Raw genomic sequence first — 27,627 nt, forward strand, 5'->3', positions numbered from 1 at the left:
CCCAGTCATCGTTGGTACACATACACTGATGTTTTCAGCCACCCTCCCCCACCCAGCCCAGTCCGTCCAGCACTGACTTGGTGTCATGGCCCACTGAAACATCAGGTGGCTAAGGACCAGGGTGAGGCGAGGAGGACTCCAGTCAGGGAGCACTCACACGAGCCCAAGAGAGTGCACCTCACATTCTGTGCCTGATGCAGCTCCTTTGCCCCACCCTAGTCTTGGCCTAAAAGAGCAGCAATCCTGTTTCAAAGTGGCTAAGGGAGTTTTAGTAACGAGCAAATGGGAAGGTAGAGGAGTGTCCAACTTGGGAAACACAGAGAAAACTGAGGCCAGGTACCTTAGAGACAAGTAAAATATCCCCTGGTAGTATAACTGATTGCAGAAGTGAAAAACTCAACAAGGGAAAGAAAGATGTACCCTTGCCAAGCCTCGATCCTTCTTAGAGTCTGAACAAGCAGGAGTGTGAGTTTCTGCCCTTATCCCCATCCCTTCTGCTGGCAGCTCCCAGACTGCAGGCCCTCAGTCTTGCAGTTCTTCGTGCCTGGTCTTTTCCCATGGAGAATCTTCTGTACCCTGAACAGCTCGTGAGTTGGGCTGGGCTGGGCTGGTTGGTGTTGGATCAGAAGGCTTTGTCTCAGCTGTCAGTGGAAGTTTCCATTACCTTGCCCTTGGAAAGCACTTTGGGGACCCAGTGGGGACCCTCCATGCTTCTCTTCCAATCAAGTCCTCATATTTCTTTATACCTACATGAAAAGGAGAGAGCAAATGTTAGACAACAGCTCCTGTCTTTCAGCTCTCTATAATTAGGGCTTCCTTTACCTCCTGGACAGGGACCAGCAAGGCAGATTAACATGAAGAACTCCATGTTTCCGCCGTGTTTCACAGCTTTACAAAGCAGCATCCATGTCCCAGCTCACCTTAGCTTCAGAGGGTGCTGTGACACAGCCCGTCTATGCGTGAGCACGAGACTCTAGGGTGTGCCCAGGTCTTAGGACTGAGTGAGTAGAGAGGCCAGGATTGTCCAGGGATCCCATTCCCAATGCCCAGCCCGGTGACAGCTCTACTCTACTAAGTCTGTTCACACCTTCCACAGGCTTTTCACGCAGGACCAGCTTGGGATGGCAGCAGTGCCCGGAAAAGCAACAGCCCCACAGGTGCCCCACAGCCTCTCTACATGAGTGCCTGCCTCTCAGGGTGACCAAAAGAAAGGTGCGCTCACTAAGTACTTGTTGTCCCTGTATTTTCTTCCTCTGTCAGTCTCCTCTCAGGCCTGGCTGGGAGAATCCAGACAGAAGTAGCTAAATCCTGCCATCAACCCCTCACCCCCAACTCCATAGTAGGGTAAGGGAGGTGAGATACTGCAAATGCTTCTTTTTCCCCCTCTTTGTGACACTTTTCCTAAAATGGAAGTGTTTCTGTGAACCCAGAAGGTTCTTCCTCACATTTGCCATCCAGCTCAGGTCCAGGCTCCAGCCAGTTCCTCATTAACAGTAGGCTCCTGCTCAGGAGGAGAGCTGGAAAGGGTCCAGGGAGTTGCCCAGCCCTGGCCCCAGCAGACAGCCTCAGCTCCTAAACCTCTTACCACCTCCATAGCCACCACCGCCAAACACCAGGCAGACAGCACACCAGGCTAGCCACCTTGATTCAGATTTTTTCAGAAGCTCTAATTGCTGGCTGATTCCCCCCACCCCCACCCCCCGCCCGCCGCCCAACACGAAAGGGCAGAGGAGCCAGAAGGCCTTGGTTTCTGACCTTCAGGAGGCATTTGCAGCTCAGCCTGAGTTCAGAGGGAAAATGGTTCCCTTGGTCTGCCTCCTCTGCCCCACAGGCATGGCCAAAGCCATTCTGCTGTCCCTCAGGAAAGAGGCTGCCACCTCCAACCCCTTGGGAAGCACTTCCCAAGCACTATGCTCTGCCCAAGTCGAGTCTCCAAGACCTGGCTCCCGAGAAAACAGAGAAAGTTGGAAAACAAAATCACACCATGGAGGAGGAGATTTGCATGCAGCCCACAGACTTCACGACAATACTCACAAAGGTCATGGGACTTGAGGAAAATAATATCACGGGTGGGTTAGGGCCAGACTAGAGCTATGGAGACACATGAGGACAACAGAGGAAGGTTAGCAGGGCTGGGGCGGGGAGGGTGGCGGTCCACAGCTCACATTAGGAGAGAGGGTTGCTTCCACAGCCCTGCGGGTCAGGGCTGGACCAGCCTTAGACTGGAGCATTGGATGGCTTCCTAAACGAAGTGAGTTGGGGAGAGGTGGGACCTGCAGAGCTGGTGGACTCACCCTCTGCTTCTGCCCAGGGCCGCCTTCCAGGCCACGATCTCTTTATACACCAGCCGGCAGAGGAGCTGCAGGAGCCCAAGGCATGGAGAAAAGGGTCAACCCTGGGAAGCAGTCATTCCGAGCAAAGAGCAGCTGTTCCAAAAACCCTGATGCTTTGAAACATTTGGTTCCAGCTTGCAGAGACAGAGCCCCCCCGCAGTACCTACATGGATACCCCAAGAACTCTTACCAAGCAAGCCAGGATGTCAGCAGAGATGAGCATATAGAAAACATTGTTCCAGCCCGTGGGAGAAATGAGCCCAGCCAGCAGAGGCCCCAGCGCCGCACCTGTAGAAAATGCAACGTCATCAGAGGAGGACCTGTTCACCTTGGGCACCCAGAGGCCTGCCCAAGACCAGGCTCGGCTCCAGCTGGCAACAGCCAAGATGAGAACCACAGACCTATGGAGCCGGTGCCGTCGATGATGGCTGTGACGGTGGAGAGGGCTTTGGCGTTGCCCTTGAGGCTCTTGTGAGTCCCCTGTGGGCGAGAGCAGAGTGCGCACCTGAGCTGAGCAGCACCAGGACTGGGGGAGGGCAGACTCATGCATGGAGAGTGGCACCGAGGGGTCGGGGAGAGGGAGAGGGTCCTCAAGGGTTTTGAGGGTCTTATCCCTAAAGGACAGGAGAGGAGAAAGGGATCCAGCGAAATGAAGCTGTCCCAGACACCCTGGGGTGGCCAACTTACCAAGTCGGCGGAAACAGCTGTAGTGATGAGTGCATACGGACCGTTGACCAGGATCCCACAGATAATGAGCATCACTGGGCAAAGGCAGAGACAGCACCATTAGAGAGGAAAGGCCCCTCCCAGCCCAGGCCACGCCCCCTCATCTCCCACAGCCGCCTCTCAGCACCGGTACCCATCCTCACCTATGGAGCTAGTAATCCCATTCTGGCCTATGTAATTGTACAGGAACATCTGTGAGAGGAGGAAGGAGAGATGAAGTCGTGGCCCACTTTCCAAACCTGGCTGGTCCGGAGCCCCCATGTCTGAAACTGTCTCCACCAGATCTGGAAGCTCACAAGTCACTTTATTCCTCCAGCCTCACAGACCCAGCCTTCAGGTATTTAAGTGTACCGCAGGTGGAAGTCCAAACTGTGGTCATCTGTTATTTCCCTATCCCCAAGAAATCTCTCCTATCTAACCTCAGTTTCTTTCCCTTTTTGTGCTCTTCCTCTTCTCCTCCAAGGCCAAATAAGCTTAATCCCTTTCCCAGATTTCTTAGGCCTAACCTTCTGCTGACTTTCACTACTCAACCGAGGTGCACACAGGGGTGTGTGTGCACATGTATAGAGACAGCAGCATGCACAACACAGAGAAGGGCACACAGCTCTCAGAGCACGCACGCTTTGCACTGAGTTCATACGTACCATGGGGGCGGCCAGGATCAGCATGATGCAGCAAGTGGTGGCCCTGCCGTTGGTGTAGTCAGAAATGAGCCCCGCCATGATGCCGCCTGGAACACATATATATCACACACTTCGTGGACAAAATCGCCCCTCCATCCCCTCACCTGCTGCCCAGTATAGGCCTGGCCTTGGGAAGACCTTCCCCTTTTTAGCCTCTCCTGCAACCCTCACTACAGGGAACCAAACAAGAGGGCCATCTTTCTTAGGCCCAACCAAGCAGGTGCAGAAGTGAGAGTACACCAGGAGCTCTTTCTCAGGGGCCACTGCTGAGGTTATAACCTGCTGAACAGTTTCCTTCTTTCTACAGAAGGAAGAGAAACAGCCCACCAGGTCTTACCTATGATGCCACCAACGTCAAACAGCGTGGAAAGGTCTCCAGCCTCTTTGGCACTGAAGTGAGCTGTGGAAAAACACAGACACTCAGTGAACATCCAGAAGAAGCCCTTCAGGGCATCGGTCCCAGCACAGCCTCCTCAGAGGGTCGACTTGAAGGCCTGTGGCACAGGGATTGGTCAAGGCCACATGGTGAGTCTGTGTCAGTTTGTGATGTACTGCCCACTGCCCCTGCAGAGTGGTCCTGACCTTCAGAAAGCCTTCCTGCCCTCCAGGGGCCATCTTGCCCCTGGAGCACAATCACTTCCACTGAGCCTCCGCCCTTCCAGCCACTTTTCCTGCTCCGCTCCTGACCTGCTAGCCTGCCTGGCTGCCTTTGGTCTCTGCTGATGCAGAGCCAGGAGGAAACCAGCAGGAAGTTGGAAACTCTGGGTCAGACTCTAGTGCTGAGTTTAGAAAAGGGAACATCTATAAGTCTAACTGTGTAGCTTCATCTGCAAGGTTGACTCATACTCTGAAGTCAGCCACAAGACAAAGGGTCACAGTGTCTACAGCACTCAATCACACAGGGCCTGTCACATACAGCCCCAGACATGCTGCAGCTACAGGTCGGGTTGTGACTAATCCCCACTCCTTTCCAGAGCAAGCACGTGTGAGGCAGGGCTAGGAGGGAGTGGGTGAGAGGTGGGGCTCTGAGGCTACTGGGGTTGGGAAGGCTGAGCAGGCTGCTCCTTAGTAGACTCACCCTCCCTGTGGAAAAGCAGAGACCCAGGGCCAATGGACCTCAGCCTTTATCAACCACAAAAATGATCTCATTGCTGGGTACTGGTGGCTCATGCCTGTAATCCTAGCTACTCAGGAGGCTGAGATCTAAGGATCATGGTTCAAAGCCGGCCCGGGCAGGAAAGTCTGTGAGATTCTTATCTACAATTAACCACCAGAAACTGGAAGTGGTGCTGTGGTTCAAGTGGTAGAGCACTCACCTTGAGCTGAAGAGCTAAGAGACAGCACTCAGGCCCAGAGTTCAAGCACCATGCCAAAATAAAAAAAGTGATCTTGTGTATGTCCCGGCTCCTCCAACCAGTGGTCACCACGAGGCTCCACATAGGCCAAGTACTACATAGCACAGGGGCGCTCCAGGCCCTTCCTCAGCCTGGAACTGAGTTCGCAAGGCAGATCCTTAACACCTCTACCTACCTCTGAACGAAACAATATGCACTCAGGCTAGAGAAAGAGCTGGAGGCCAGCCGACCAGAGCTTTAGGTTCCTAATGCCCAACTCAGCCCCAAGGAAGGCAAGGGGCAGTGCATGGGATTCAGTTTCCCACTTAACACAAGTAACTAAATAAATCCACTGAGTAGCTCCACAGAACCCCTGTGGTGTCCAGGAATCACCGTCAGCACCAGCCTGGTGTCCTTCCCCCTCCAGCAGCGGCCTTGGCCTCCTCAGAGCTGCTTATTTCCATGTACTCACCCACATTGAAGATGTACAGGGGCAGCCAGTAGAGGAAGGTATAGCTGACCAGCTTGGCAAAGAGTAGACACAGTGAGAACTCGATTACACCCTGGGGAGTGCAGCAGACAGACCATGGAAAGAGTGCAAACAGGATGTCGTGCACAGTACTCCCATCTCCTGATACCCAGTGGAAAAATCTAGAAGGCCCTGCCCTTCCCTCTAATCTACGGGCTTCTCACCGGAATCTTAAGGGCTCCCAGGAAGCTGATGGCAGCAGGCTCAGGGCCTGGCTCCTTGGAATAGCTGGCTGATATCTCTGTGCTGCTGTCTCTGTGACCATAGGGACTGTTCCCAGCATCCTCAGCATTGTCCTGGTCCTTGTCTTGTTCGCTCTAAGCAGAGGAGAGGAGCCTTCGCTGTGAGCACAACCATGCACCACCTCCCCCAGCCGGAGGATGGACGGCAAAAGCGAGACATACGCGCACATCTTCCTCTCGCACTCAACTGACCTTCCAGGCCCATTGGGTTATGGGTGAGCCAACCCAAGGAATACAGCTCTCCCCTCCCCTCCTCTCCCCACAAGTCTATTCCCTATGATGGAGAGGGCAGGCAGGGACAGATACATGGGACACTTACATGGTGCTGCGGAGGGGTGCAGTCCACATCTTCTGGGTCTGTGGGGGACAAAACCCATCTGAGAACCTCATCGAGCCAGGCTTTTACTTTACACTGGGCCTAAGCTGGTGCAGGAAGCCAGCCTGACACCTGCCAGCACCAGGGAGCGAGGCCTGACCCCTAGCATCCATCTGGTGTGAGGCTAGGGTAGAACCTGGTTTTGCCAATAGACAGGTCTCAGAGAATGGGAAAGACAGCGGTGCTCTGCACAGCCCTCCAGCCCCGCCGGCCCCGCTCACAGATCTCAGATCACCTGCTTTGGACCAAGTATTTTACATTTGCCCCTTAAACCTTCTGAAATCCTGGGGTTGTAGATACTACTGTTGCGGCTCAGAGTTGCATAACTGGCCTTTCAACCCCATGCATGTCCAGCTGTCTCCTCAAACCAGACCAGTGGGGCTCCCTGGTGTGGGCGTGGGGAGGGTGGGATGTGCTCACATTCGATGAGGAAGAGGAAGGTGGTGACACCCATGATGGCCGTGATGATGCCCGGCACGATGAAGGACAGACCCCACTGGTGGTTCACCCAGACGCCAGCGATCAGCGAGCCCAGGATGTTGCCCACAGACGTGTGTGAGTTCCAGATGCCCATGATGAACCCGCGCCTGCAGGAGAGGGAGGGAAACAGGTAGCAAAGGCAACTGCAACCTCCAAAGCCTAGCCCTCGGCCTCCGGGTGGTGCCGAAGACTGAGACCCAGGCCTTGGCTGGTGTTAAGCAGGAGACAGCACGGCCCGGGACACCCCACTGATCCCACAGAGGGTGCAGAGCCCCACTCCTGTTTTACTATGTGATCTCAACTGTGGGGATGATTCACTCCCACCGCCCCCTCCCTCCCCGCCAACATCTGGGAGCATCTGGAGGTTTTGTCACTGGTGTCAAGTGATAAGATGCCAGATATATACATACCCTATGGGGAGTGAGACACCCCCTACACAAGAATTTAATAGCGCCCCAGAGGTCAATGCCAGGCATGAGAAATCTGCTTCACAGGCAACTTTTGTTCCCCCCACAAAACCAGTTCAAGAAGAGCTACAGAGGCCTCTCTCTGTCTTCATCTATATTATGCGAAGCATAAGTAAGGCTGCCAATTCTATGAGCTGCCCTTCTCCAGGAGAAAACCAGTCATGCTCCTTAACCACGGAAATATTTTCATCTCCGCACGTGCAAATAAGAGTAAGGCAATTCTCATCCTTTTCCTTGAACATGCACCCGAGGGCGGCGGGGGACCGGCAGCCCTCCCTCCCCACCTCTCCCTCCCCTCAGTACTCACTTCCCCTTCCCGAACCAGTTCCCAACACAGGTCACCACGGAGGGCCAGCCCGTGGTCTGCACAAGTCCGTTGCAGATCTGCGGAGAGCAAGGGGGAGGGGGGAGCAAGCCCAGGTGGAGGGGGTTCAGTGTCAAAGCCGAGGGGCCCTCTGCACCCCACACTGCAAACCTTGCCCGTCCCTCTCATGCATTCGTGCACATGCCAGTGTCATGAGCTGGCTTCTCCCCTAGTTCAAGATCATTTGAGCCAAGACCAAGCCTCTCACACAACTGAAGTAATCTATTTTTTTTGGGGGGGGGGGGGGGGCCGGCATGGGGCCTGAACTCTGGGCCTGGGCGCTGTCCCTCAGCTCTTCAGCTCAAGGCTAGCGCTCTACCACTTGAGCCACAGCACCACTTCTGGCTTTTTTCTTTTTGCTTATGTGGTGCTGAGGAATCGAACCCAGGACCTCATGCAAGGCAAGCACTCTACCATTGAGCCACCTTCCCAGCCCTGAAGTAATCTTGTTGAAATGCTCAAGGCAGGAGTGAGCCAATGACACGAGGCTCTGGACCTGGGAGTCCGCTAGGAGCCTACGGGTGCCCAGGAAGGACCCGTGGCCTCAGGGTGCTCTCTGCAGTGGGGACCAAGGCCTCAGTAATGGAGTTCATACCTGGATGAGCACAAAGTACCAGAGCATGTGGATGTTCCAGAAATATCCCAGGCCGAAGAGGGAGGTGAAGAGGCCACTCAGCAGCATTCCACTTGAAAGGTAGTAACGGAGGGGGAGCCGCTCCCCAAAAATCCCACTGGAGAAGAGATGGGTTTTCACTTAAATCTGAAATGTGCACTCGGCCACCGGCCTCCGTGCCCCGTTGCAGTTCGGCCCACTCAGCTGCTGCTCCCGTTGGGATCGACTCAGCCCCCTTTCCCATGCAGCGCTCTGTGGACCGTGCTGCCCATGATGGTTCTCTTGCCCATCTTCCCCCCCTTGGCTGAGCATGCCCAGAGCCGCCATCTTGTGTTTCATTTTTATGATGTTAACTGCCAAAGGTATATGCCACCCAGTCTCTACCTGCCCCCACCCCCCCATTCACCCAACCTCAAGAACATCTTTATCTGGATGGCCACCAAGCATCTGAAATTGAATGAAACAATTCTAATTCCTCTTCCTACCCTCCTGGCCCCTCCTGCACTGCTGACCTGAGAAGAGAACTTCCCTCCACCTGAACACTGAAGCGCGGCTCAGGTGCTGCCTCTCCCCACCCCCATTCAGCCCCCAAGGCCCACCCAGCCTGCCCCTTGCATCCTTGTCCAGCGTGCCAATCCCATGCATCTGTTATCACCATGGGAACGTCCACTCTCCTCCCTCCCTCCAGCTCAGCAGCTCAGGCTGCTGGCAGATAGGTCCTTTGGCGTGACCCAGCCTGGCCCTCCTTCACGTGTGCAGTACTGCCTCAGATGATGTTTCTGACCTGTAAATCTGGGTAAAATCCTCCAGCCCCCCCCCCCAGCATGAAGCACAGGACCTGTGCAGCCAGCCTCGTCCTCGGGCAGATCCCCCTCCATCCCTGTGAACAATGGGAAATCCTACCCCACAGCCCATGCTGTCCCTCACTTGCCGTGCTTGGCTTGATCAGTACCTGGATCCCCTTCTCCACTGCCATGGAGGGCATCGCTCCAAGGAGCCGTCCTCAGCCCTCTGCCCTCCCCGCAGCTTGGACTGAACAAGCACCTCTGAGCTCCTGCACTGTTCTATAATGCTCTCCCACTAGTCTGAGGGCCCTGTGAAGTCTGCACCTCGCCTTTTCTGTCTGTGCTTCCTGGCAATGAACTCACTGAGCTAGTCTACACGTGGGCATTTCCGTGGCCACTGGTGCTACTCTGAGTGGACCAACTTGGGGGGAGTACGGAGTACCCCCTTCTGGAAGGGGAGCTGCTATCAGTGCATGGCCACCGGGTGAACGAGCGGCCTTGGCGCCCGTGGTGCTGCCGGCCCTGGGCTGATGGGCTGGGCGGAATCTTGGCCTCGTTCCCACAGCTCGGTCAGGAGCAGCAGTGGCTCTGAGCCATCTCCCCGTGGAGGGGCCGGCACGCTGCATTCTCCTTACCTGATAAACATGCCAATGGCATAGGCCACGAGGAACGCGTTGTCCACCGCCCCCAGCAGCTCCTTGTAGTCATCTTTGTCTAAAAGCAGGCAGGAGAGACAAAGTTGGTTTCTTGACTGCGCCTGTGGAAGCCCTTTCAGGCTCTCGGGTGGGGTGGAGAAGGGCAGACTCATTCTTACCAAATGGACTCCAGCTGCACCATGTGGTGTCATTCAAACTATGGGTGTCGTTGACCGGGTTGATGAGCTCTGAGCAATTCTGGTGCAGCCGGCTCTGGCAGAGGATGGCAAGCTCAGGTCAGGCGTGACCCTCCCCCAAACACCAGCATGCCTGCTTCCCCACTGAGTCCACGCTCCCTGCTGCTGCCACCTGCTCCAGCAGGGTCTGGCCCCAGGGGAAGGTGGTCACATGAACACAAAGCCCAGGCCTCCAGCACTCTCACCCCATCCGCTGACTGGGCCTCCTGGACCTAGCCTACTGACTGGGCTAGGTGAGGAAACTCAAAAGGAAGGGGCACCCAAGGAAACATTGCTGGGAGGAAAAGAGCTACCGACGGTGGGTGTGGCCAGGAGGTAACCATGGTAACCCAGTGCCCAGGGTAGCAGGATGCCATCCTCATCCCGTGCACTGATTGGATGGAGGGTGATAGCCTGAGATCCAGACCGTTCCCTGCACGTAGTGCTGTCCGAGAGCCTCACCTTGACGATGCTGATGGGCTTCCTGGACATGTGGTAGCAGGTGTATATGAGAAAGGTGAGCACCAGGGTGAAGCCTCGGAACCTGCGGGAGAAGAACAGCATCCGGCTCAGCAGAAGTCCAGCCCAGGTGTCTCAGCTGCGCCATCTCGGGCAGCCCAGGGCCTTGGCCCCACCGCTCTTTCCCTTCAGGATCTTCATTCAAGCTTTTGGAGGCAGAAGCCAGGGGGAGACTCTGAACCAAGGGCCTCTGAGGTTCCTGAACAGCCTACTGCCTGCTGGCTGGGTGTGACACTGCCTGCTAACCGGTACCTCCCATCCCTCTCCTCCTGAGTCCTCCACAGGGCAAAAGGCCTGTCTGTCTTAGAGGTAGGTGGCCACAAGGAGTTGAGGTCATTTTCTAAGTATCAGAAATGATTGGTGATTATCATCCTACCCACGTAGAGGCTGAGATCTGGGAATCTTGGCTGGAAGTCAGCTCAGGCAGGAAAATCTATGGGACTCATCTCCAATGAACCACCAACAAGCTTGAAGTGGAGCTGTGGCTCAAGTGGTAGAGTGCTAGCCATGAGAAAACAACAAGGATAATAGTATCCAGGCCCTGAGTTCAAGCCCCATTACTGGTTTTACAAAAGGAAGTAAGAGAGAAGCTGAAGGGGGAGGAGAATCTGTCTTCAAAGTGAAGCTAAATGGCCACTTAGGCTTAGAACACAGCAGACGGAGCTCAGCCACATTTGGAGATGATCAGCTGGGGATGGAACTCAAGATGACTGCCCCATACCTCACAGACAGAAAGATCATTCTTTCTGGTGGCTCACAGATCCTGTCCTGACCCCATGCTCTTGTCAGATGGAAAGAACAGCCAGGCAGCCCTCAGAATTTCCAGGGTCTGGGGAAGGAGCTCCATGGCCTGCTTGAGTCACCATCTGCTTCCCCAAGGAAGTTCAAGGAAAATGGACCTCAGAATGGGGGCTGGGGCGCAGCTCAGTGGTCAAGCAAGTGTTCAGTCTTCCATCCCCAGCACCACCAAAAAGAAAAAGAGGCCAGAGAGACCGGGCCAGGCTTCAGAGAAAACACAGTGTCTGGGCTCTTCAGAGATCTCATGAGGAAGTGGAGGAGAAAGCTAGGAGCTTCCTGGTGCCCTTTCCTGCCCCCAGCTCCCTGAACCTGAGGGTGACACTCCATGCTCATTCTGTAACTCGTGGGAATCTGCCTCTGAACCCCTAAGTAACTTTCCTCTAATGTGTCAGGGTACCCCTTGTGAAATAAACGGTATTGCAGCAAAGGCTTGAATTTGGGTTGGGCTCTTCCTCACCTCAGCCCTTCAAATGACCTTTCTACATGCATCTCAGCCTCTGTACTGCTCCCCTCAGTTAATCTTATTAAGCAAAGGAAGCTGAATGTGCTCCTTTCTTCATTGCTTACATTTCCCCCCTATACTTTTCACTTCAGCAAGAATGAAGTTCCAAGTCAGCTGTGGTGGTGCCTGCCTGTAATTCCAGCCCTTGGGAGGCTGAGGCAGGAGGACCATGAGTTGAGACCAGCCTAGGCTACATATTAAGACTGTCTACAGGAGAGAGAGGAGAGGGAGAAGGAGAGAGAAAAGAAGGGAGGGGGAGGGGAGAGAAACAGGAGGGGAAGGAGAGGGGAAGGGAGAAAGATTCCACTCACATAGAGCCAGCTACTGGCTACTAGTTCCCAAAGGCTCTTGGCTGGATCACAGGTCCTCTAAGGACTTGAGTTCTACCAGGAAGCTGGGGCTACCCAAAGAGCCCTCACAGTGATTGGTACCAGCAAACCTGATGACAGGAAAGTTTTCGTGCTTCTAAATGGTTGCCAAATTGCTCTGGACTCTTGAGTCCAGGGATATATGAGACTCAGAGAACTGTAACTGATGCCCAATAGGGCTTTTTGTTGTTGTGGGTTTGGGTTTTTTTGTTTCGTTTTGGTTTTGGTAAGTCATAGGGTTTGAACTCCGGGCCTGGGCACTGTCCCTGAGCTCTTTTGCTCAAGGCAAGCATTCTACCACTAGCGGGTTTCTGGTGGGTAACTAGAGATGATAGTCTCACACTTTTCTGCCCAGGCTGGCTTTGAACTGCCATCTTCACACCTCAGCCTCCTGGGTAGCTAGGATTACAGGCGTGAGCCACTGGCACCCAGTTGGCTTTTTGCAATAAATGCAAGAACACTGCAGTCCCCCAGAGAACATCGCCCAGAGCACTGCCGAGAAAGCCGGGAGGGACGCCATTCAGTTGTTTCTGCCTCGGATTTCCTTACTAGCTGTTCCCAGATGGAATTACCCTGTCCATGGCACAGGTCGTGTCACTCCTAGCCCTGCCCCTAGGTCTGGGTGGTGCCACCTGTGAGAGCCCCCAGACCTTGGCTAAGCCTACCTTGGCTGGCCACGTGGCGGTGCCAGGCCCTGGCCAGGCTGTGTGACCACTGACCATAGTGCCAAATCAGATCGTCTCTGAACCAAGACTCCTGACAGGCCAGGCAGTGAGGACCTGGCCAGCTCTGGAGCCTGGGCTGGACTAGGAAGCCAAGCTGCACCCGAGCACACATGCTGAACGCTTTTAGAAGCGGGGCAGAGCCAGAGTGCCCAGCCGGACAACTCAGCCGCTGGCAGCCCTTTACCGCCCATCCCCACTACCACACAGCAGCAAGGGGGGCTCGCTCACCCCTTCCCTTCTCCCTGCCTTTCCTTGCTTCTCCTTCTCCCAGACTTCTCCTTCTCCCTTTCATCTGGAATTTTGTCCCACCCAACCCTGCGTAGGCATTATGTGCCACAAGACAACGCCTTATGCCCATCTCTCACATCCCATTCACTTGGCAAAAACAAGGCTGCGCTTCCCTCTGCCTGGGTGCCTGCCGGGTACCCTGCACACGCTAGGGATCAAGAGACAGCAAAGGAAATCGTGCGAGGGATCTCGGAGTCAGGCAGTGTATGCCTGTAATCCATTCAGGACACTGAGACAGGAGGATCGCAAGCTCTAGTTAGTTACAAACAAAAACAGAGGATGTCTGCCTAACTGGAGTGCATAGATCAGTGGAAAGAAAGACATACAGAACGAGTGTGACCGTGCTATGAGAGGCCATGCGTGACGCGAAGGCAGCCAGGGACACGGGGGCGGTGGGATTGGAACTCAGTCAGGAGAGGATTCCCAGAGGTGTGACTTTAAAAATAAACAGGAGGTGGCCGGGCTGGGCAGGGCTGAGCAGGAAGCAGTATATGGAAAGGCACAGAGGCATGAAATAACACTACCTGTTTGGGAACATTGTATGGGTCAGGATTTCTGGGGCTGCCAAGCACAGGAGGAGACATGGCTGGGAGCAGGCCGGGCCCTGGGTACCAAGCGGTAGCATGCTGGCATCTCTTGAGGATGATAGGAATCCTCAGAGGGCCTGGGCTTTCCTACGCCAGGGTGTTGCGTCACGTGGGAGAATTGCAGACCCCCTCCCCCGTGGTTTATTGCCAGGAGTTGTTATCTAAAAGAGAAAACAGCAGAGCCCTAGCAATCAAAGCTGGTGTGTTTGCTCATCATCTTTCCAGTAGCCCAGCCGCTGGGGGCGTGAGAGGATGAAGTCATGGCCCGTGGAGTATTCCTGTCACCCGGTGGACACTTACAAATGGCCGCTGATATTCTTTCCGATTGGCTGGAGTGAAGGCAGCCTTTTGCTGCTCTATTTTAAAAACCAAGACTGGACCCAACCTTGACTGGACCAGCAGACTTCCCTTCAACTCAGCTGAAAGGTAGAGATTTGGGGATACCCTCTACTCTCCACCAACCCACGGTATATTACCCGGGCCCGCGGGGACACTGCTAGCGCGCTGGCCGGGCCTGAAGCAGGTGGAGGTCTATGTGGAGTCTGCCATGATAAGGGGAAGTGGCTCTGAGGCCACCCCATGGCGCCCTCACGGAGCAGACGAGAGGGTGAGGACGGGTCCACGCCAGCACCCTGCCCTCCTCTCAGGGCCTGCCCCACCGCGAGATCTCAACCTCCCACAGAACCTGACTCCCACCTGGAACGGCGGCTCACACTTGCAATCCCACCCAGGAGGCCGAGATCTGAGGATCACAGTTCAGAGCCAGCCCAAGCAGCGAAGTCTGTGAGCTTCTCATCTCCATTTGCCCAAGAGAAAACTGGAAGCGGGGCTGTGGCTCAAAGTGGTAGAGCGCCCAAGGCTAGTGCCTTGAGTAAAAGTGCTCAGGGACAGCGCCCAGGCTGTGAGTTCAAGCCCCATGACCCATTAAAACAAAAACAGAACAAAAAAACAGCTAACTCTGCCAAGATTCGCAGGAGAACATGATTCCCGGGGCTCTGTGGTGTGGTACAGGACTCCAGAGGATGGAAGGATGAGTTCAAAGTCACACCACTGCCGGGACGGGGCTCTTAGGGGCCGGATCTCTTCCTGCTCCAGTGTTGCACTCGGTCAGGTGTTCGGAGAAGGCCCAGGTGCCATTGTTCACTGGGGACGTGGGGCCAGTTAAGGACTGAGCTCACATTCGCCCTGAGCTGGGCAGCTATGGGTTTCACTTCTCCTCTCACAAGTCCATCCCTCGTGAATTGAGAGGCCCCAGTGGGGAGCAGGCTACAAAATGTGTAGAGCCCCTGAGCGTGCGCACGCATGGGGCTGGGCCTGGCAAGCAGGCCAGGGGCCAAGGGACACGGGGGGGGGGGTGGTTTCAGGTGGGGCCAGATGCCCCATGACCCTCCAAGTCTTTTGTTAGTGAGAGGAGGCACCTCTTAAGAGTCCTGCTCCCCCCGCCCCAGCCCAGATACTGGTTACTGAATAACCAGATGAGATAGCGAAGGGGACTGGCTATCTCTTAGCTAGGAGCTGACAGTTCTTACTCTTTGGAAGGAACACGGTAGTGGCCTCGTTGACCTTGTTAAGACTTTGCACTAAGAATGCTGCTGAGGGAGGGACAGGGAACAGTGTGTGCTAAATTAGCACACACTACCATTAACAACAACAACAACAACAACGTCTCCCCCTCTCCCAGGGCTGTCAATACCACCAAAAAACAAGAACCACACAGCAGAGGGACTCTGGCCTTGTAAGAAGTGGACACAGAGCTTTCGCTGATGCCCCGCATCATCCCTCTTCTTGGCTTGGCCAGCTGCTGACTGCGGCTGCAGGTGACTTTGGCACTTCCATTATGGAAATGAACCTGCTGACCTATGCTGGGGTCAGCAGGGTTTTTTTTTTTTTTAATTTTTTTTTTTCTGAGACAAGGTCTCATCATATAATACAGGCTGACCTTGTACTTGTAATTCTACTTCAGCCTCCCAAGTGCCAGGATTACAAGTGTGATCTACCACATGTGGCTCTTGGGGAGTAGTAGATCTGAAAAGGGAAAGAGGTTTGGGCACAATAAGGACCAAAGCAGGGCCAATGGCTCCAGTACCATCATCCCTGCCATCCTGGCTTGGGGGAAGGGGGTGGGCCACAGGGGAAATATCCCAGTGGAGAAAGGGTTTCCAGGAACAGCTATCCCTCAGGCCATGTCTTCAGAGGACAAGACAGGACAGAGGCAGGCCAGATGTGGGAAGCCCTCTGAGGACAGAAGGCACAAACTTCTCCTGGGACAGGAAATCCTGTGTTTGTTGATCCTCTTCATCTAACTGGCTGAGAGAAATCAAGTTGACTCAGAGCTTAGACCCAAGCCGCTTCTTAGAGAAGCTACCAGACCACGGTGGTCTGGTAGCCACAGGAAGCCAGAACTTTCTAGATGAATTTCACAGCTAAGATGATGGTCTTTTTATTCTGATAGAGGAAAATATAGATCCTTTTGCTCTGAGAAGAAAGCTGTGTAGGGAACCCTGCGTGCTCTGACCGATGACTCGACATGGCCTTGTATTACATCATGAGGATTTTCTTAGGCAACCAGGATGACGATGGAAGACTTAGTTCTTAGGCTTCAGAAGAAGCTGTTCAGCAGGTGTACGCCCCGCTGTCTCTGAAAGAAGGCTTCAAGCAACCACGCAGACAATTGTAAACCCCTTGTTGCCCCCCCTAGACTGGTCCAGGCAGCCTGAATCAGGTGGCCCCACCCAAGCCACACAGATGAGGGGAAAGAGGAAGCAGCTGCCCGGGAGAGGAAGTACAGGAGCCACAGTCATGAGGGGTGGGGGCAGGGACCTGCGTGGTCACATGCGCAGTGCAGGGTGGGAGAGAATGGGGCGGCTCTGGGCCCTTTTGGCGTTAGCTGGATGTACTCCAGTAAAGAAGGTTAAAGTAGGGAGAAATGGCGAAGAGAGAAAAACGCCTCCCAGACGCCTGAAATCTCAGAAGGCTGAGATCTGAGGATCAAGCTTCTGAAGCCAAGTCTGGGCAGGAAAGTCCCAGAGACTTTTATCTCCAATAAACTATTCAGAAAAAGCTGGCAAGTTGGGTGGGGTTCAAATGGTAGAGTACTAGACTTGAGCCAAAGAAGTTCAGGGACAGTGCCCAGGCCCTGAGTTCAAGCCCCATGCCTGATTAAAAAGAAAGAAAAAGAAACATTCCCTGCTTCCCATGCAGAAAATAGGAGTTGACTGAATGGCAGTTCCTGTCTGTAACTGCTGTACTGTGTGTGTGTGTGTGTGTGTGTGTGTGTGTGTGTGTGTGTACACTTGAACTCAGGGTCTCATGCTCTCACTAGGCTTTTGCACCCAGGACAAGCTCCCCGTGACTTGAGCCATGAGCTTCCGATGGCAGCCTCCTGAGTAGCTGGGATTACAGGCATGAGCCACCAGCTGCTTTTATACTGTTTGAACAGGGTGAACCCAGGTGGCAAAGTCATCTAGCAACTCCTAATCCTGAGACCTCAGTTTTGGGTGGATGAGATGGGTGAGGTCCACCCAAAATACAGGTAACCTTCAGGACTTCCTTCTGCCACACAAACCTTTCTTTCTTTGTTTTTACCCAGCCAAGACAAGCTCCATTTCAAAGGAGGAGGCCATTTAGACAGCTTCCTAGATCTCCTAAACTTACAAGTTTAACTTTTACCGGGAGGTGGGAGGGAAGCCCATCGGCTGTCAGTTTGCTTCCTGATTTTGACTTCTGACTTTTTGACAGTTGTTGAATGGTAATTTCCAGGTCTTTCTACCCTGCTTAATCCTGCCCTGCCCCCGCTTTCCTTCTGTTCATCATTGCTCATCTTCAGCAGCTTCCTGCTGCCCTTACCAAGTATGTCTGCAGGAATTGGGAGAATTAGAGAAAGCTTAGTAAGGCCGCACTCAGGGCTGGCATGGAACAGGGAAAAAGCCATCAGACTTAACCGAAAGAGGCTGAGTTTTCATTTTTGGTTCTGTTTCTTACTCGGGTAACTTGTTTAGCCTAAGGTTCCAGGGTTTTCTGTTTTGTTTTGTTTTTTAGTGGTGGTGGTGATGGTGGTGGTGTGTGTGTGTGTTGCTGGTACTGGGTCTTGAACTCATCTGACTTTTTTGCTCAAGGCTGGCCCTGCTCCACTTGAACCACACTTCCATTTTTTTTTTGCTGGTTAGATGTAAGCGTGTCACAGACTTTTCTCCCCCCCCTGGTTAGCTCTGAACCTCCTTCCTTAGATCTCAGCCTCCTGAGTAGCTCAGATTACAGGCCTGAGGTACCAGCACTCAGCCTGGGCTTCTTTGAATGACAGAATAAACAATGGTACAAGAGTGTAATTGGATTAACAGGCGTCAATGGTGTGTATTTCAGTGTCTTTCTGCTTCAGCCAACTCCAGGGGACAGAACCATTTGTCAGCCTTATTCAGTCCCGGGGGGGAAGATCAGGGTGTGGGGAAGCTGAGGCAGTGTGGGAGTTCTCGGCTCCAGTCCTTCTCCCGGACCGATCTGCGCCCCCTCCACACCCATTCCTGCTCATCCAGCGGCTGCATCATCCTGCTCCCTCCTCCCACGGGCTGCTCTTCTCTACCTCCTCAGTCCGGCCCCCACACCCCAAGGCCCCAGGAAATACACTCAGTCCCATAAGCAGCAGCCGCAGTCATCTTTCTGGAAAGTTGCCTGTGTTACCAGCTGCCCCCAGACATGGCCCATTCGGATCTTGGCACAGAAGGATTTAATTGGAAAGGGCCAGGGCAGAGCTGTGGACAGAGCTTGGGTGGCGCTGTCTCTGCACCTGCTGCCGGCGTCCCCAGCCTCTGCCCACTAGACAGAGGCCATCCACAGACAAAGACTCCAGGTCCACCATTTCCTCCCTATGGTCCAGCAGATGCTGGACAGGCTACAAAGCTTCTCTGTGCCTCATTTTACCTCTGTGCTCCATGGGGAAAAACTAACTTGCAGTTCTATAAAAACTACAAATTGCTAGGTGCAGGAGGCTCCCACCTGTTATCCTAACTACCGAGGAAACTGAGATCTAAGGATCGAAGTTCAAAACCAGCCTGGGCAGGAAAAGTTTGTGAGACTCTCATTTCCAATTAACCACCAAAAAGCCCAAGGGGAGCTGTGGCTCAAGTGGTAGATCACCAGCTTTGAGTGGGGGAAAAAAAAAACTAAGGGACAGTACCCAGGCCCTGAGTTCACAAAAACAACACAAATAACAATAACAAAAATGACAAATTAACCATTTCCACTGGGGATGGAATCCCTTCCACCACAGAAATTTATCAGCACTTAGTAAATACCAAGTATGTTGAATGCTAGGCTAAGTACCTTTTTTTTTCTTTTCTTTTTTTTTTGCCAGTCCTGGGGCTTGAACTCAGGGCCTGGGCACTGTCCCTCAGCTTCTTTTGCTCGAGGTTAGCACTCTACCACTTGAGCCACAGTGCCACTTCTAGCTTTTTCTGTTTATATGGTACTGAAGAGTCAAACCCAGGGCTTCATGCATGCTAGATAAGCACTCTACCACTAAGCCACCTTCCCAGCCCAGTACCTTTAATTTCCTTCGTTCCTTCCTTACTCCCTCTCTTCCTTCTTTCCTCCCTTCCACCCCCTTTTTGTAAACTAGGATTTGAACTCAAAGCCTTTTGTTTGCTAAGTGGGTATTCTACCACATGAGCTAGTCCACTAGCCCCTAAGTAGTTTCTCATTTAACTGAAATTCTCTGATACAGGTAATCATTTCTCTTATTTAGCTAACCAGAAATGGACTCTCAGAGTGATGAATTTGAGGCCAGTTTCCCCCAGCACACACTCTCATGAGGACAATGGGATGTGATGGCCAACCATGAGCTTAGGAGCTGCGCTGCTCCGACCCAAACGCTACCTCCATCATCCAGCAGCTACCTGATGCTGGACAGGCCCTGAGTCCCATTCTTACCTTTACTGCAAGCTAACCTGCAGTTCTATAGAGATTACAAATTAACAATACCTGAGTCACAATAGTAGGAACTAAATAATAGTACTCTGTGTGCTCACTATAAGCTGGGCTCCTATCTACACGAACTATTAACCTCATTTACATTTTACCCAGGTAGGCACTATTGTTGATCCCCATTTTATACACCAAGGGTCCAAAGCCCAAAGCCAGTTGACTTTCCAGCCTGTTCCCCTGATCCCACACTGCTGTTTGCATGCTCTCTTTGGGGATACGCAAAAGCAGGTAAGTTCATTTCTCATTTTATTTGGGCTGTAAGTTTTTATACTATTTGTCTCCACCCTAATCGACATTTTGTTTAGCCTAGGAAATTCTAATAGGATTAAGCTTCATCTGTAATATTATATAATAACGTAGCTGATAATGAGATTATCGCTAATAATGCTCGTAAAAGCCAGCATTTATCGAGTACTTCCTGAATACCAGGAAATTTACACCTACCTAATCTCTAATACTTCATGTGTCAGACATGCTCCACGAGGCAGCTTTTCTTCAAAACCAATTCACCCGACCTTGAAGAGACATAGCTCATAGGAAAGGTCACCCTTAAACCCTTTAATACATATGCTTGTGCCTCCTAAAATTGCTGACTTGGTCTGCATTGTGGCTACGTGGTAGAGGGCTTGCTCAGTATGTGTGATGCCCTGGGTTTGGTTCCATCCCCACCATAGCTAAATAAATACAAATTGCTGACCGGGCCCCCACGCGTGCTGCTTGTACACGCATGTACGCACAGATACACACACACACACACACGCGCGCGCCTGCCTTCTCCAGCTTCACCCTTTGTTTTGAGAAGGTGAGATCAGGTCTTCATTGTCTCTACAGGCCTCAAAATTCAGCACAGTAAGAGCCACAATCCAAACCCTTCCTTGGGAGGGAAGGGCGAGAAGATCCATGGAGGAACCCTGCCCACGTTCAGAACCAGCACACGGATCCTCAGGAACCACCTGCTGACTGATAAGGAAACTGAGTCCCAGTGTTCACTACTGACAGCACATACTGGTGGAAAGATTCCAGTCCGGTGCTGTGTTGAGTTTTGGAGACGCTGGATGGAGAGCACAGTAATGGAATTTACACTTTGCAAGAAGTGTGTAAATTGTTGTCTGTAGCTATAGAAAGCTGTGTGTGCAGATTGTTTACAACAACGATCCACCTTCTCTCTGCCTCATTTGATCTGAAATGTAAGTAACTTTGGTTAAGTTAAAATTAAGAGCCAGGCACTGACGATTCACATCTATAATCCTAGCCACTCCAGAGGCTGAGATTTGAGGATCAAAGTTCAAAGTCAACCTGGGCAGATGAGGCTGAGACTCTTATTGCCAACCAAGTAGCAAAAATCTGCAAGTGGAGGTATGTCTCAGGTGGTAGAGTGTCAGTCTTTAGTAAAAAAAACTTAGCAAGAGCACAAGGCCCTGAGTTCAAGCTCCAATACTAGAACACACACACACACACATACACACGACAGAGTTGGAGCTGTTACCTCAGTGGTACGGCACTTGCCCAGCATGTGCAAGGCCTGAATTTCAATCCTTAGCTCTATAAATAAAATATACTATATCTGAATGAGACCCTACTAGGATGAATAGTGGCAGAGAGCTGCAATTATGATGAAATAGTAATGAGGTGTGTTTTTGTTAAAAGGGGAAAAGAGAAGCTTTTTTCTAAATGACTAAGAATTCCAGAATAAGATGGAGGGCAGCAAAACACAAGATCTGAGTGGCAGGTTTATAAAATAGGGGTTGGTTTGATCCGGATTATAGTACGTACAAATAAAGGATCTCAAATGAAACTGTGAAGTGTGTTAAAATGGTGTTGAAGCTGGCTCGGTTTTGATGAGTGTGTTCATATTCTTAAAAACAGGGTCCCTGCAAACCAAGATTTGTTCTTTCACCCTTTAGAAGGCGAGGTGCTGCTGGGCACTGGTGGCTTGCGCCTGTAATCCTAGCTACTCAGAAAAGAAAAGTCTGTGAGATTCCATCTCTAAAATAAACAGCAAAAAGAATTGGGAGAGTGGCTCAGGTAGTAGAGCACCAGCTTTGTAAATATGAGGTGCTGAGTTTAAACCCACCTTAAGTTTATTGTGTGTGTGTGTGTGTGTGTGTGTGAGAGAGAGAGAGAGAGAGAGAGAGAGCATGTTTTGCTGGTCTTGGAGCTTGAACTCAAGGCCTGAGTCCTGTCCCCGAGATTTTTTTTTGTCTGTTGTAGGATTGAACTCATGCTGTCCTTGAGCTCTTTTGTTCAAGGCTAGCACTCTACCACTTTCAGCCACAGCTCCACTTCCAGTTTTCTGCTGGTTAATTGGAGATAGTCTCACGGATTGTCCTGCATCGGCTGGCTTCTAACTGTGATCCTTAGATCTCAGCATCCCGAGTAGCTAGGATTACTGGCATGAGCCATTGGCTCTGGCCCTGAGCTTCTTTATCTCAAGGCTAGTACTCTATCACTTGAGCCACAGCTCTACTTCCAGCATTTTCTGAGTAGTTTATTGGAGATAAGAGTCTCATGGACTTTCCTGCCTGAGCTGGCTTCAAATTGCAATCCTCAGATCTCAGCCTCCTGAGTAGCTAGGATTATAGACATGAGCCACAAGCACCTGGATGATATGTACATTTTTTTAGACAATTATTTTATTTTTGAATTACTATACATTTGTAGTATACGGGTATCTCATTGTGATATTTCCATACATGAATATAGGTGATGTTATTATTGAACAAGCATACAATTGTGAAATTGGAAGAGATAGCTTTAAGTTTATATACATACTATTTACATAAATATTTCAGGAAATTCAGAATATTGCTACTTTATTAAAAGCTCAGATTTCTGAATGCCTTCTCTGTCCACATTGCTTTCTTTTTTTTGGGGGGGAGGGGTCCGGTCAGCTCAAGGCTAGCGCTCTACCACTTGAGCCACAGCGCCACTTCCAGCTTTTTTTTTCTACTTATGTGGTACTGAGGAATTGAACCCAGGGCCTCATGCATGCAAGGCAAGCACTCTACCACTGAGCCACCTTCCCAGCCCACACACTGCTTCTTTTTTGAACTCAAGGTTTCATGATAGCTGCACAGGTGCTCACTGCTTGAGTAGGAGACTGTATGTCCACATTGTGTCTGTTGATCTGCATTCTGACAGGGCTTTGATGACAACATAGAGAGGTATTAGTCATGGTTTCAGTTACAACTAAAATGTTTACCTGAGCCAGTGCCAGGGGATCACATCTATAATCCTAGCAGTTCAGGAGGCTGAGATCTGGAGATTTCATTCAAAGCCAGCCTGGGCAGGAAATTCTATGAGACTCCTATCTCCAATTAACCACCAGGAAACTGGACGTGACCCTGTGGCTCAGGTGGTAGAGCACTAGCTAGCCTTGAGCAGAAGAGCTCAGGGACAGCGCTCAGGCTCTGATTTCAAGCTCTAAACGGACAAAATATGGTATGCAGCTTTTTTTTAACTTAAATCCAACATCTTCCAGTCCAGACCACTGTTTTCACCTGTGAGTATGAAATATTAGCATTTTATTTAAACTCAGATTTTAAGGTTTATTCAAAACTTACTATATCTCTTTAGTTGACTTTTTGAATATTATGGAAATTTTGTCTCAGAATTTGGTTATATCTTTAGCTTTTTTCTCTAAAAATGATGTTCATCCATTTTTGATGTACTACTTATTGTCTTCTTTGAAATTAGACATATACTATGCTTCTAAGATACTGTCTAAATGTTGTTGCTGACTTCATGTTATAGTGTAGGAGTGAACAAATCTCATCATAACTTTTATAATGCCAGTACCTGAATTTGAGCTCAGAGCCTGGGCACTGACCTTGGGCTTTTATGCTCAAGGCTAGCATTCTACTATTCGAGCCACAGCTCAAATTCTAGCTTTTTGGTGATTAGAATAAGAGTCTCACAGATTTTCTAAATCATAATCCCCATATCTCAACTAGGATTATAGGCATGAGCCTCCCACTGGCCCCTAGAGACAGCATTCATTTTTAAATTAATAAGTAGTAAGTTAACCAGAAACTTTTATATGTTCCCCCCACAGATTGTGTCAGCCATAGGCCAACATGTTTCATTGTTAATCATCTCAGCAAAGCATTGCACCAAGCATTTACTCTTGGGCACAGGGTTCTAATGGTATCACCTGATCAACTTGAAGAACACAGGGATTGAGTTAGGAGTTTCTAGCACTCTAGTCAAGAGGAGATGGGTTTCAGAGACTGCTAACCCTAGATTCAACCGATCAGCACCACCTTGATTAAATGAACTGGTAGTAGATGACTGTCCTTTTGGTTTGAAATAGTTCTAGTGCTCCACTTTCAGGGTATCAACACAAAGAAGACTTTTCTCTTTCCTCTGAGGTGATCTACACAGCAATTTAGTAAATTGCACTTTTGTGGTGGTTCAGGGCCTTGACTCAAGACCTTGCGCTCTCCCTCAGCTTTTCTTCTCAAGGCTGATGCTCTACTACTTGAGCCTCACCACCACTTCTAGCTTTTTGCTGGTTACTTGATTTTTAGAGTCTCATGGAGTTTTCTGCCTGGGCTTTATTTGAACCCTAATCCTCAGATCTCAGATTACAGTCATGAAACACCAGTGCCCAGCAGAAGTGAAAAACTTTCATTGGGTCTTCTTGATTTTCATGGTAGTATGCTATTTGCAAAGGTTCCATCCCTCCACTTTTTTTTTTTTGTAAACCAGGACATATTTGGAAAAGTTATATAACCAAGAACTTACATGAAGTATTGTGTTAGACAAGGATGCCCATTTATCCAGATGTAACCAGCTCCTTTAAGGAACAAGGCTTCACTGTACAGAGCCAATACTAATAAAACACTCCTAAGAAAAGTGGCTTACTGGCTTCTCAGCCTTACAGGCACAGGAAGGTCACTCATTTTTGGCTGGCCCAGGAGCCTTAGCTTTGGGAGACTCTGCAGAAAAAGGAATTTGTCTTAAATTTATAGGTACAGCAGGTCAAACCTAGTGAAGATGGCTTCTTGGTATGGCTTCCTGACCTCACAACAATAAACAATAAAATGAAATGTTGTTTTTAAAGCCTAAGATTCCATATGAAAACTTCAGGCAAAGTGAGCATGGCCAGTCTGTTAATTACCACTCTCACTGTGCTGACGTAAATCATAAGATCAAATCTAATGAGATTAGCTTTATTTTATGCTTAAAAAATAATAATTTCCCTTCCCCCATGGTATAACCCCTGCTTTCACTGTAGTTGATGTTGGCATAATTTGTGGAGGGGACGGGAAAAAACAAATCATTTAAATAGGGATTCAGGTGGACCCATTGTAACAATGAGATGTACAAGTCGTTATGTCGAAAAAGAACTTTACAACTTTGGTGGGGGGGGGAGGAGGAGGATTGGGGGGGGCGAGGATGGGAAGGGATGGGAAGGGGAAACAAAGGAGGAGGCTCCAATGCTTGATAAGAAATGTATTCATTATCTTGCCCATGTGATTGTAACCCCTCTGTACAGTATTTTCACACTAAAAAAATAAAAAATAAAAGAAATAATAATCTCTAAAATAGATTGCTTTTGATCTTCAAGGGAGTCTTTAGAGAAAAAGAAAAGACTGTGTATTGTCTAGAGGACATCCCTCCAAGTTTTTTGAATCTAGCATTTCACTTATCCTGATTCTAACTTTTCATGCCCTTGAACTATTTCACAGTTCTTTGAAGTGGTAGCTAAGTGATAAGTCATGTAAAATCTGTCCATAAGTGCTATTTGCAATCGTTTGCCAGCCTAGCTTGTGGGAAAAACAGCGTGGCTTTATAATTCCTGAACTTGAAATGTGTATTTCTTTTGGATTCTGTTTTTGAATTGTGATAAAAGACACATGACAAAATATATCACTAGTCTTGAGCACAAAGTGCTCAGGGACGGCACTCAGACCCTGAGTTCAAGCCTCATGATAGACAAAAGAAAAGAAAAGAAAGAAAAGAAACTGTAAAATATGAAGATGGAGGTCCAGGCTGGCTAAGGCATAGATGAGTGATCTCAAAAATAACTAAAACAAAAAGGGTTGAGGATGTAGATCAAGTGGTTGAGTGCCTGCCTGGCAAGCACTAAAACCTTGAGTCCTATAAATAAATAACTTTATTTATAAATTTATTATTGTAAATTTATCAATGTTATTTTAAGTGTGTGCTCAGAGGCATTAAACACGTTTGCATTGTTTGCATTTGTCCTCACCATCTATCTCCAAACCTGTAAGCTGAAATGTCATGGATTTTTGAAAAATTTGTTATTAGCCAGGCGCCAGTGGCCCACACCTGTAATGCCAGCTACTTAGGAAGTTGAGATCTGAGGATCATGGTTCAAAGTCAGCCTGGGCAGGAAAGTCTGTGAGATTCTTACCTCCAATTAATGACCAGAAAACCAGAAGTGGTGCTGTGGCTCAAAGTGGAAGAGTGCTAGCCTTGAGCAGAAAAGCTCAGGGACAGCGCTTAGGCCCTGAGTTTAAGCCCCAAGACCAACAAAGAAAATAAAGTATTATTATTATAAAGGTGATGTTTTGAGGGGTTAGAGTTATGTAAGTTAGGTGAGCAGTACCTTTCTTTTTGGAAAATGTCGCCCCTTCCATTGTACTCTTCTGGTTTTTGGATCCTCTTTTTGATCTGACTCTAACCCCTTCTAGTCCTTCACTATGAGTGAAATACAGTTTTTCATGGTACCAGGGCTTGAACTCAGGGGCCTCATACACATCCAGCTTGTTTCCTCCCAGCTGATGCTCTAGCATTTGAGCCATACCTCCAGACTGGTTTTGTGTTGGTTAATTGGAGATAGAATCTTGGAGACTTTTCTACCTGGGCTGGCTTCAAATCTCCATGGACTTTTGGGTCTCAGCCTCCCAAGTTGCTGGGATTATAGGTGCGAGCTATTGGCACCTGACTGTTAAAATACAAATCTTCCAACACTTTTATTTTCATATTCTGATGAGACGTGATTTTATCTCTGAAAAAATAAAAATCTTTTTAACCATTCCAAACTCTGGCACCAAGTTAGTAACTAAATGAGTGAAGTGGGAAATGAAGAGTAATGTCACTAATACACTTAGCCTAAAGTCACCAAGTGCCCTGATTTGTCCAGGAACCAAGAGCGCTGAGAAAGAATTGTTTTGTTTCCTTTGGGGGGGGAGGGCACTGTTTGAACTCAGGGCCTTCGGCTCACTCGTGCTTTATACTATTTGAGCCATGTCTTCAGCCTGGAAACTTTAAGACAAACGGACCACAGCAATAGCACCTGCCTCATCTAAACAAGACTCCCAACTCTCACACGGTTACATCGTGTGTGTGTGTGTGTGTGTGTGTGCGTGTGTGCGTGTGTGTGCAGCCCCTCCCCAGGAGAAGCCAGGCATGGAGCTATTTTTAATTACTTGTAAATAATGGCAACGACTTATTGCAAACCCACGGGCAGCCCATGTAAACGGCTCCACACCGCCCTGAGAAAGAGTGGCTGAAACCTTTCCACCCACCCCAACCCACACGGGAGGACGGCTGCTGTGAAGGCGGGCTCGTCGGTTTCGGGGTGCCCACCGGTCTGTGAAGCCGCTGAGGCTCTGCTCTCCCCATCGCCCACGAACTGGAACCCCCAGGCCCACTGAGCTCCGAGCCCCCCAACAGATCAAACCAGAAGCCACAACTCCTCCAGCGCCCGCGGCTGGCTCGCTTCCCCAGCCAGACGGCTCAGGTGTGTGGAGGGGATCAGAAAGCCGAGGGGGGACCCCGTTGTGCGCAGGGTGTCTGGGGGTGAGGATGCCGGAGGCGTGAGGGCTCTAGCACCCGGGGGGTGGCGGGGGACGTGGAATTGGGGTCTGTGCTGCCAGAGCCCCGCGGGCGCGCGCGGCCCAGTCCGCTCCCCCAGGCCGCCCCGCTGTCCGTCCGTCCGTCCGTCCGTCCGCGCGCCCCGCCCGGCTCTGCTCACCAGCTGTCCCTGGAGAAAGCGCGCAGGAACCAGATGCCCGGAGCCAAGGAGGAGCGCATCTTGCCCGGCGGGTGCCCGCGGCTGGCGTCCCCGGCGCCGGCGTGTGTGTCGGG

General features: G+C 50.7%; 1 protein-coding gene and 2 long non-coding RNA genes across 3 annotated transcripts; 2 read left to right on the forward strand and 1 right to left on the reverse strand.

Annotated features, from left to right (window-relative positions):
- Window positions 1-332: 332 nt before the first annotated feature.
- Window positions 333-27,621, reverse strand: Slc37a2 (solute carrier family 37 (glucose-6-phosphate transporter), member 2). Its single transcript, XM_013009712.1, has 18 exons — window positions 27,515-27,621; window positions 10,266-10,347; window positions 9,747-9,840; window positions 9,568-9,646; window positions 8,130-8,265; window positions 7,478-7,554; window positions 6,644-6,810; window positions 6,167-6,204; window positions 5,770-5,922; window positions 5,549-5,639; window positions 4,080-4,142; window positions 3,704-3,789; window positions 3,203-3,251; window positions 3,021-3,094; window positions 2,735-2,813; window positions 2,524-2,621; window positions 2,295-2,359; window positions 333-746 (listed from the first exon to the last, which is right to left on the reverse strand). Exons 1-18 carry the CDS (start codon window positions 27,571-27,573, stop codon window positions 731-733), a joined length of 1,506 nt encoding a protein of 501 aa, XP_012865166.1. The 5' UTR covers window positions 27,574-27,621; the 3' UTR covers window positions 333-730.
- Window positions 729-2,522, forward strand: LOC105980792. Its single transcript, XR_001174767.1, has 3 exons — window positions 729-1,212; window positions 1,832-2,038; window positions 2,468-2,522. It is a non-coding gene; the product is annotated as an uncharacterized LOC105980792 (long non-coding RNA).
- Window positions 2,742-3,696, forward strand: LOC105980793. Its single transcript, XR_001174768.1, has 3 exons — window positions 2,742-2,804; window positions 3,246-3,396; window positions 3,523-3,696. It is a non-coding gene; the product is annotated as an uncharacterized LOC105980793 (long non-coding RNA).
- Window positions 27,622-27,627: the final 6 nt, after the last annotated feature.

This window comes from Dipodomys ordii, unplaced genomic scaffold (assembly GCF_000151885.1).
Source record: "Dipodomys ordii isolate 6190 unplaced genomic scaffold, Dord_2.0 Scaffold10, whole genome shotgun sequence".
NCBI classification, from domain to species: Eukaryota; Metazoa; Chordata; class Mammalia; order Rodentia; family Heteromyidae; genus Dipodomys; species Dipodomys ordii.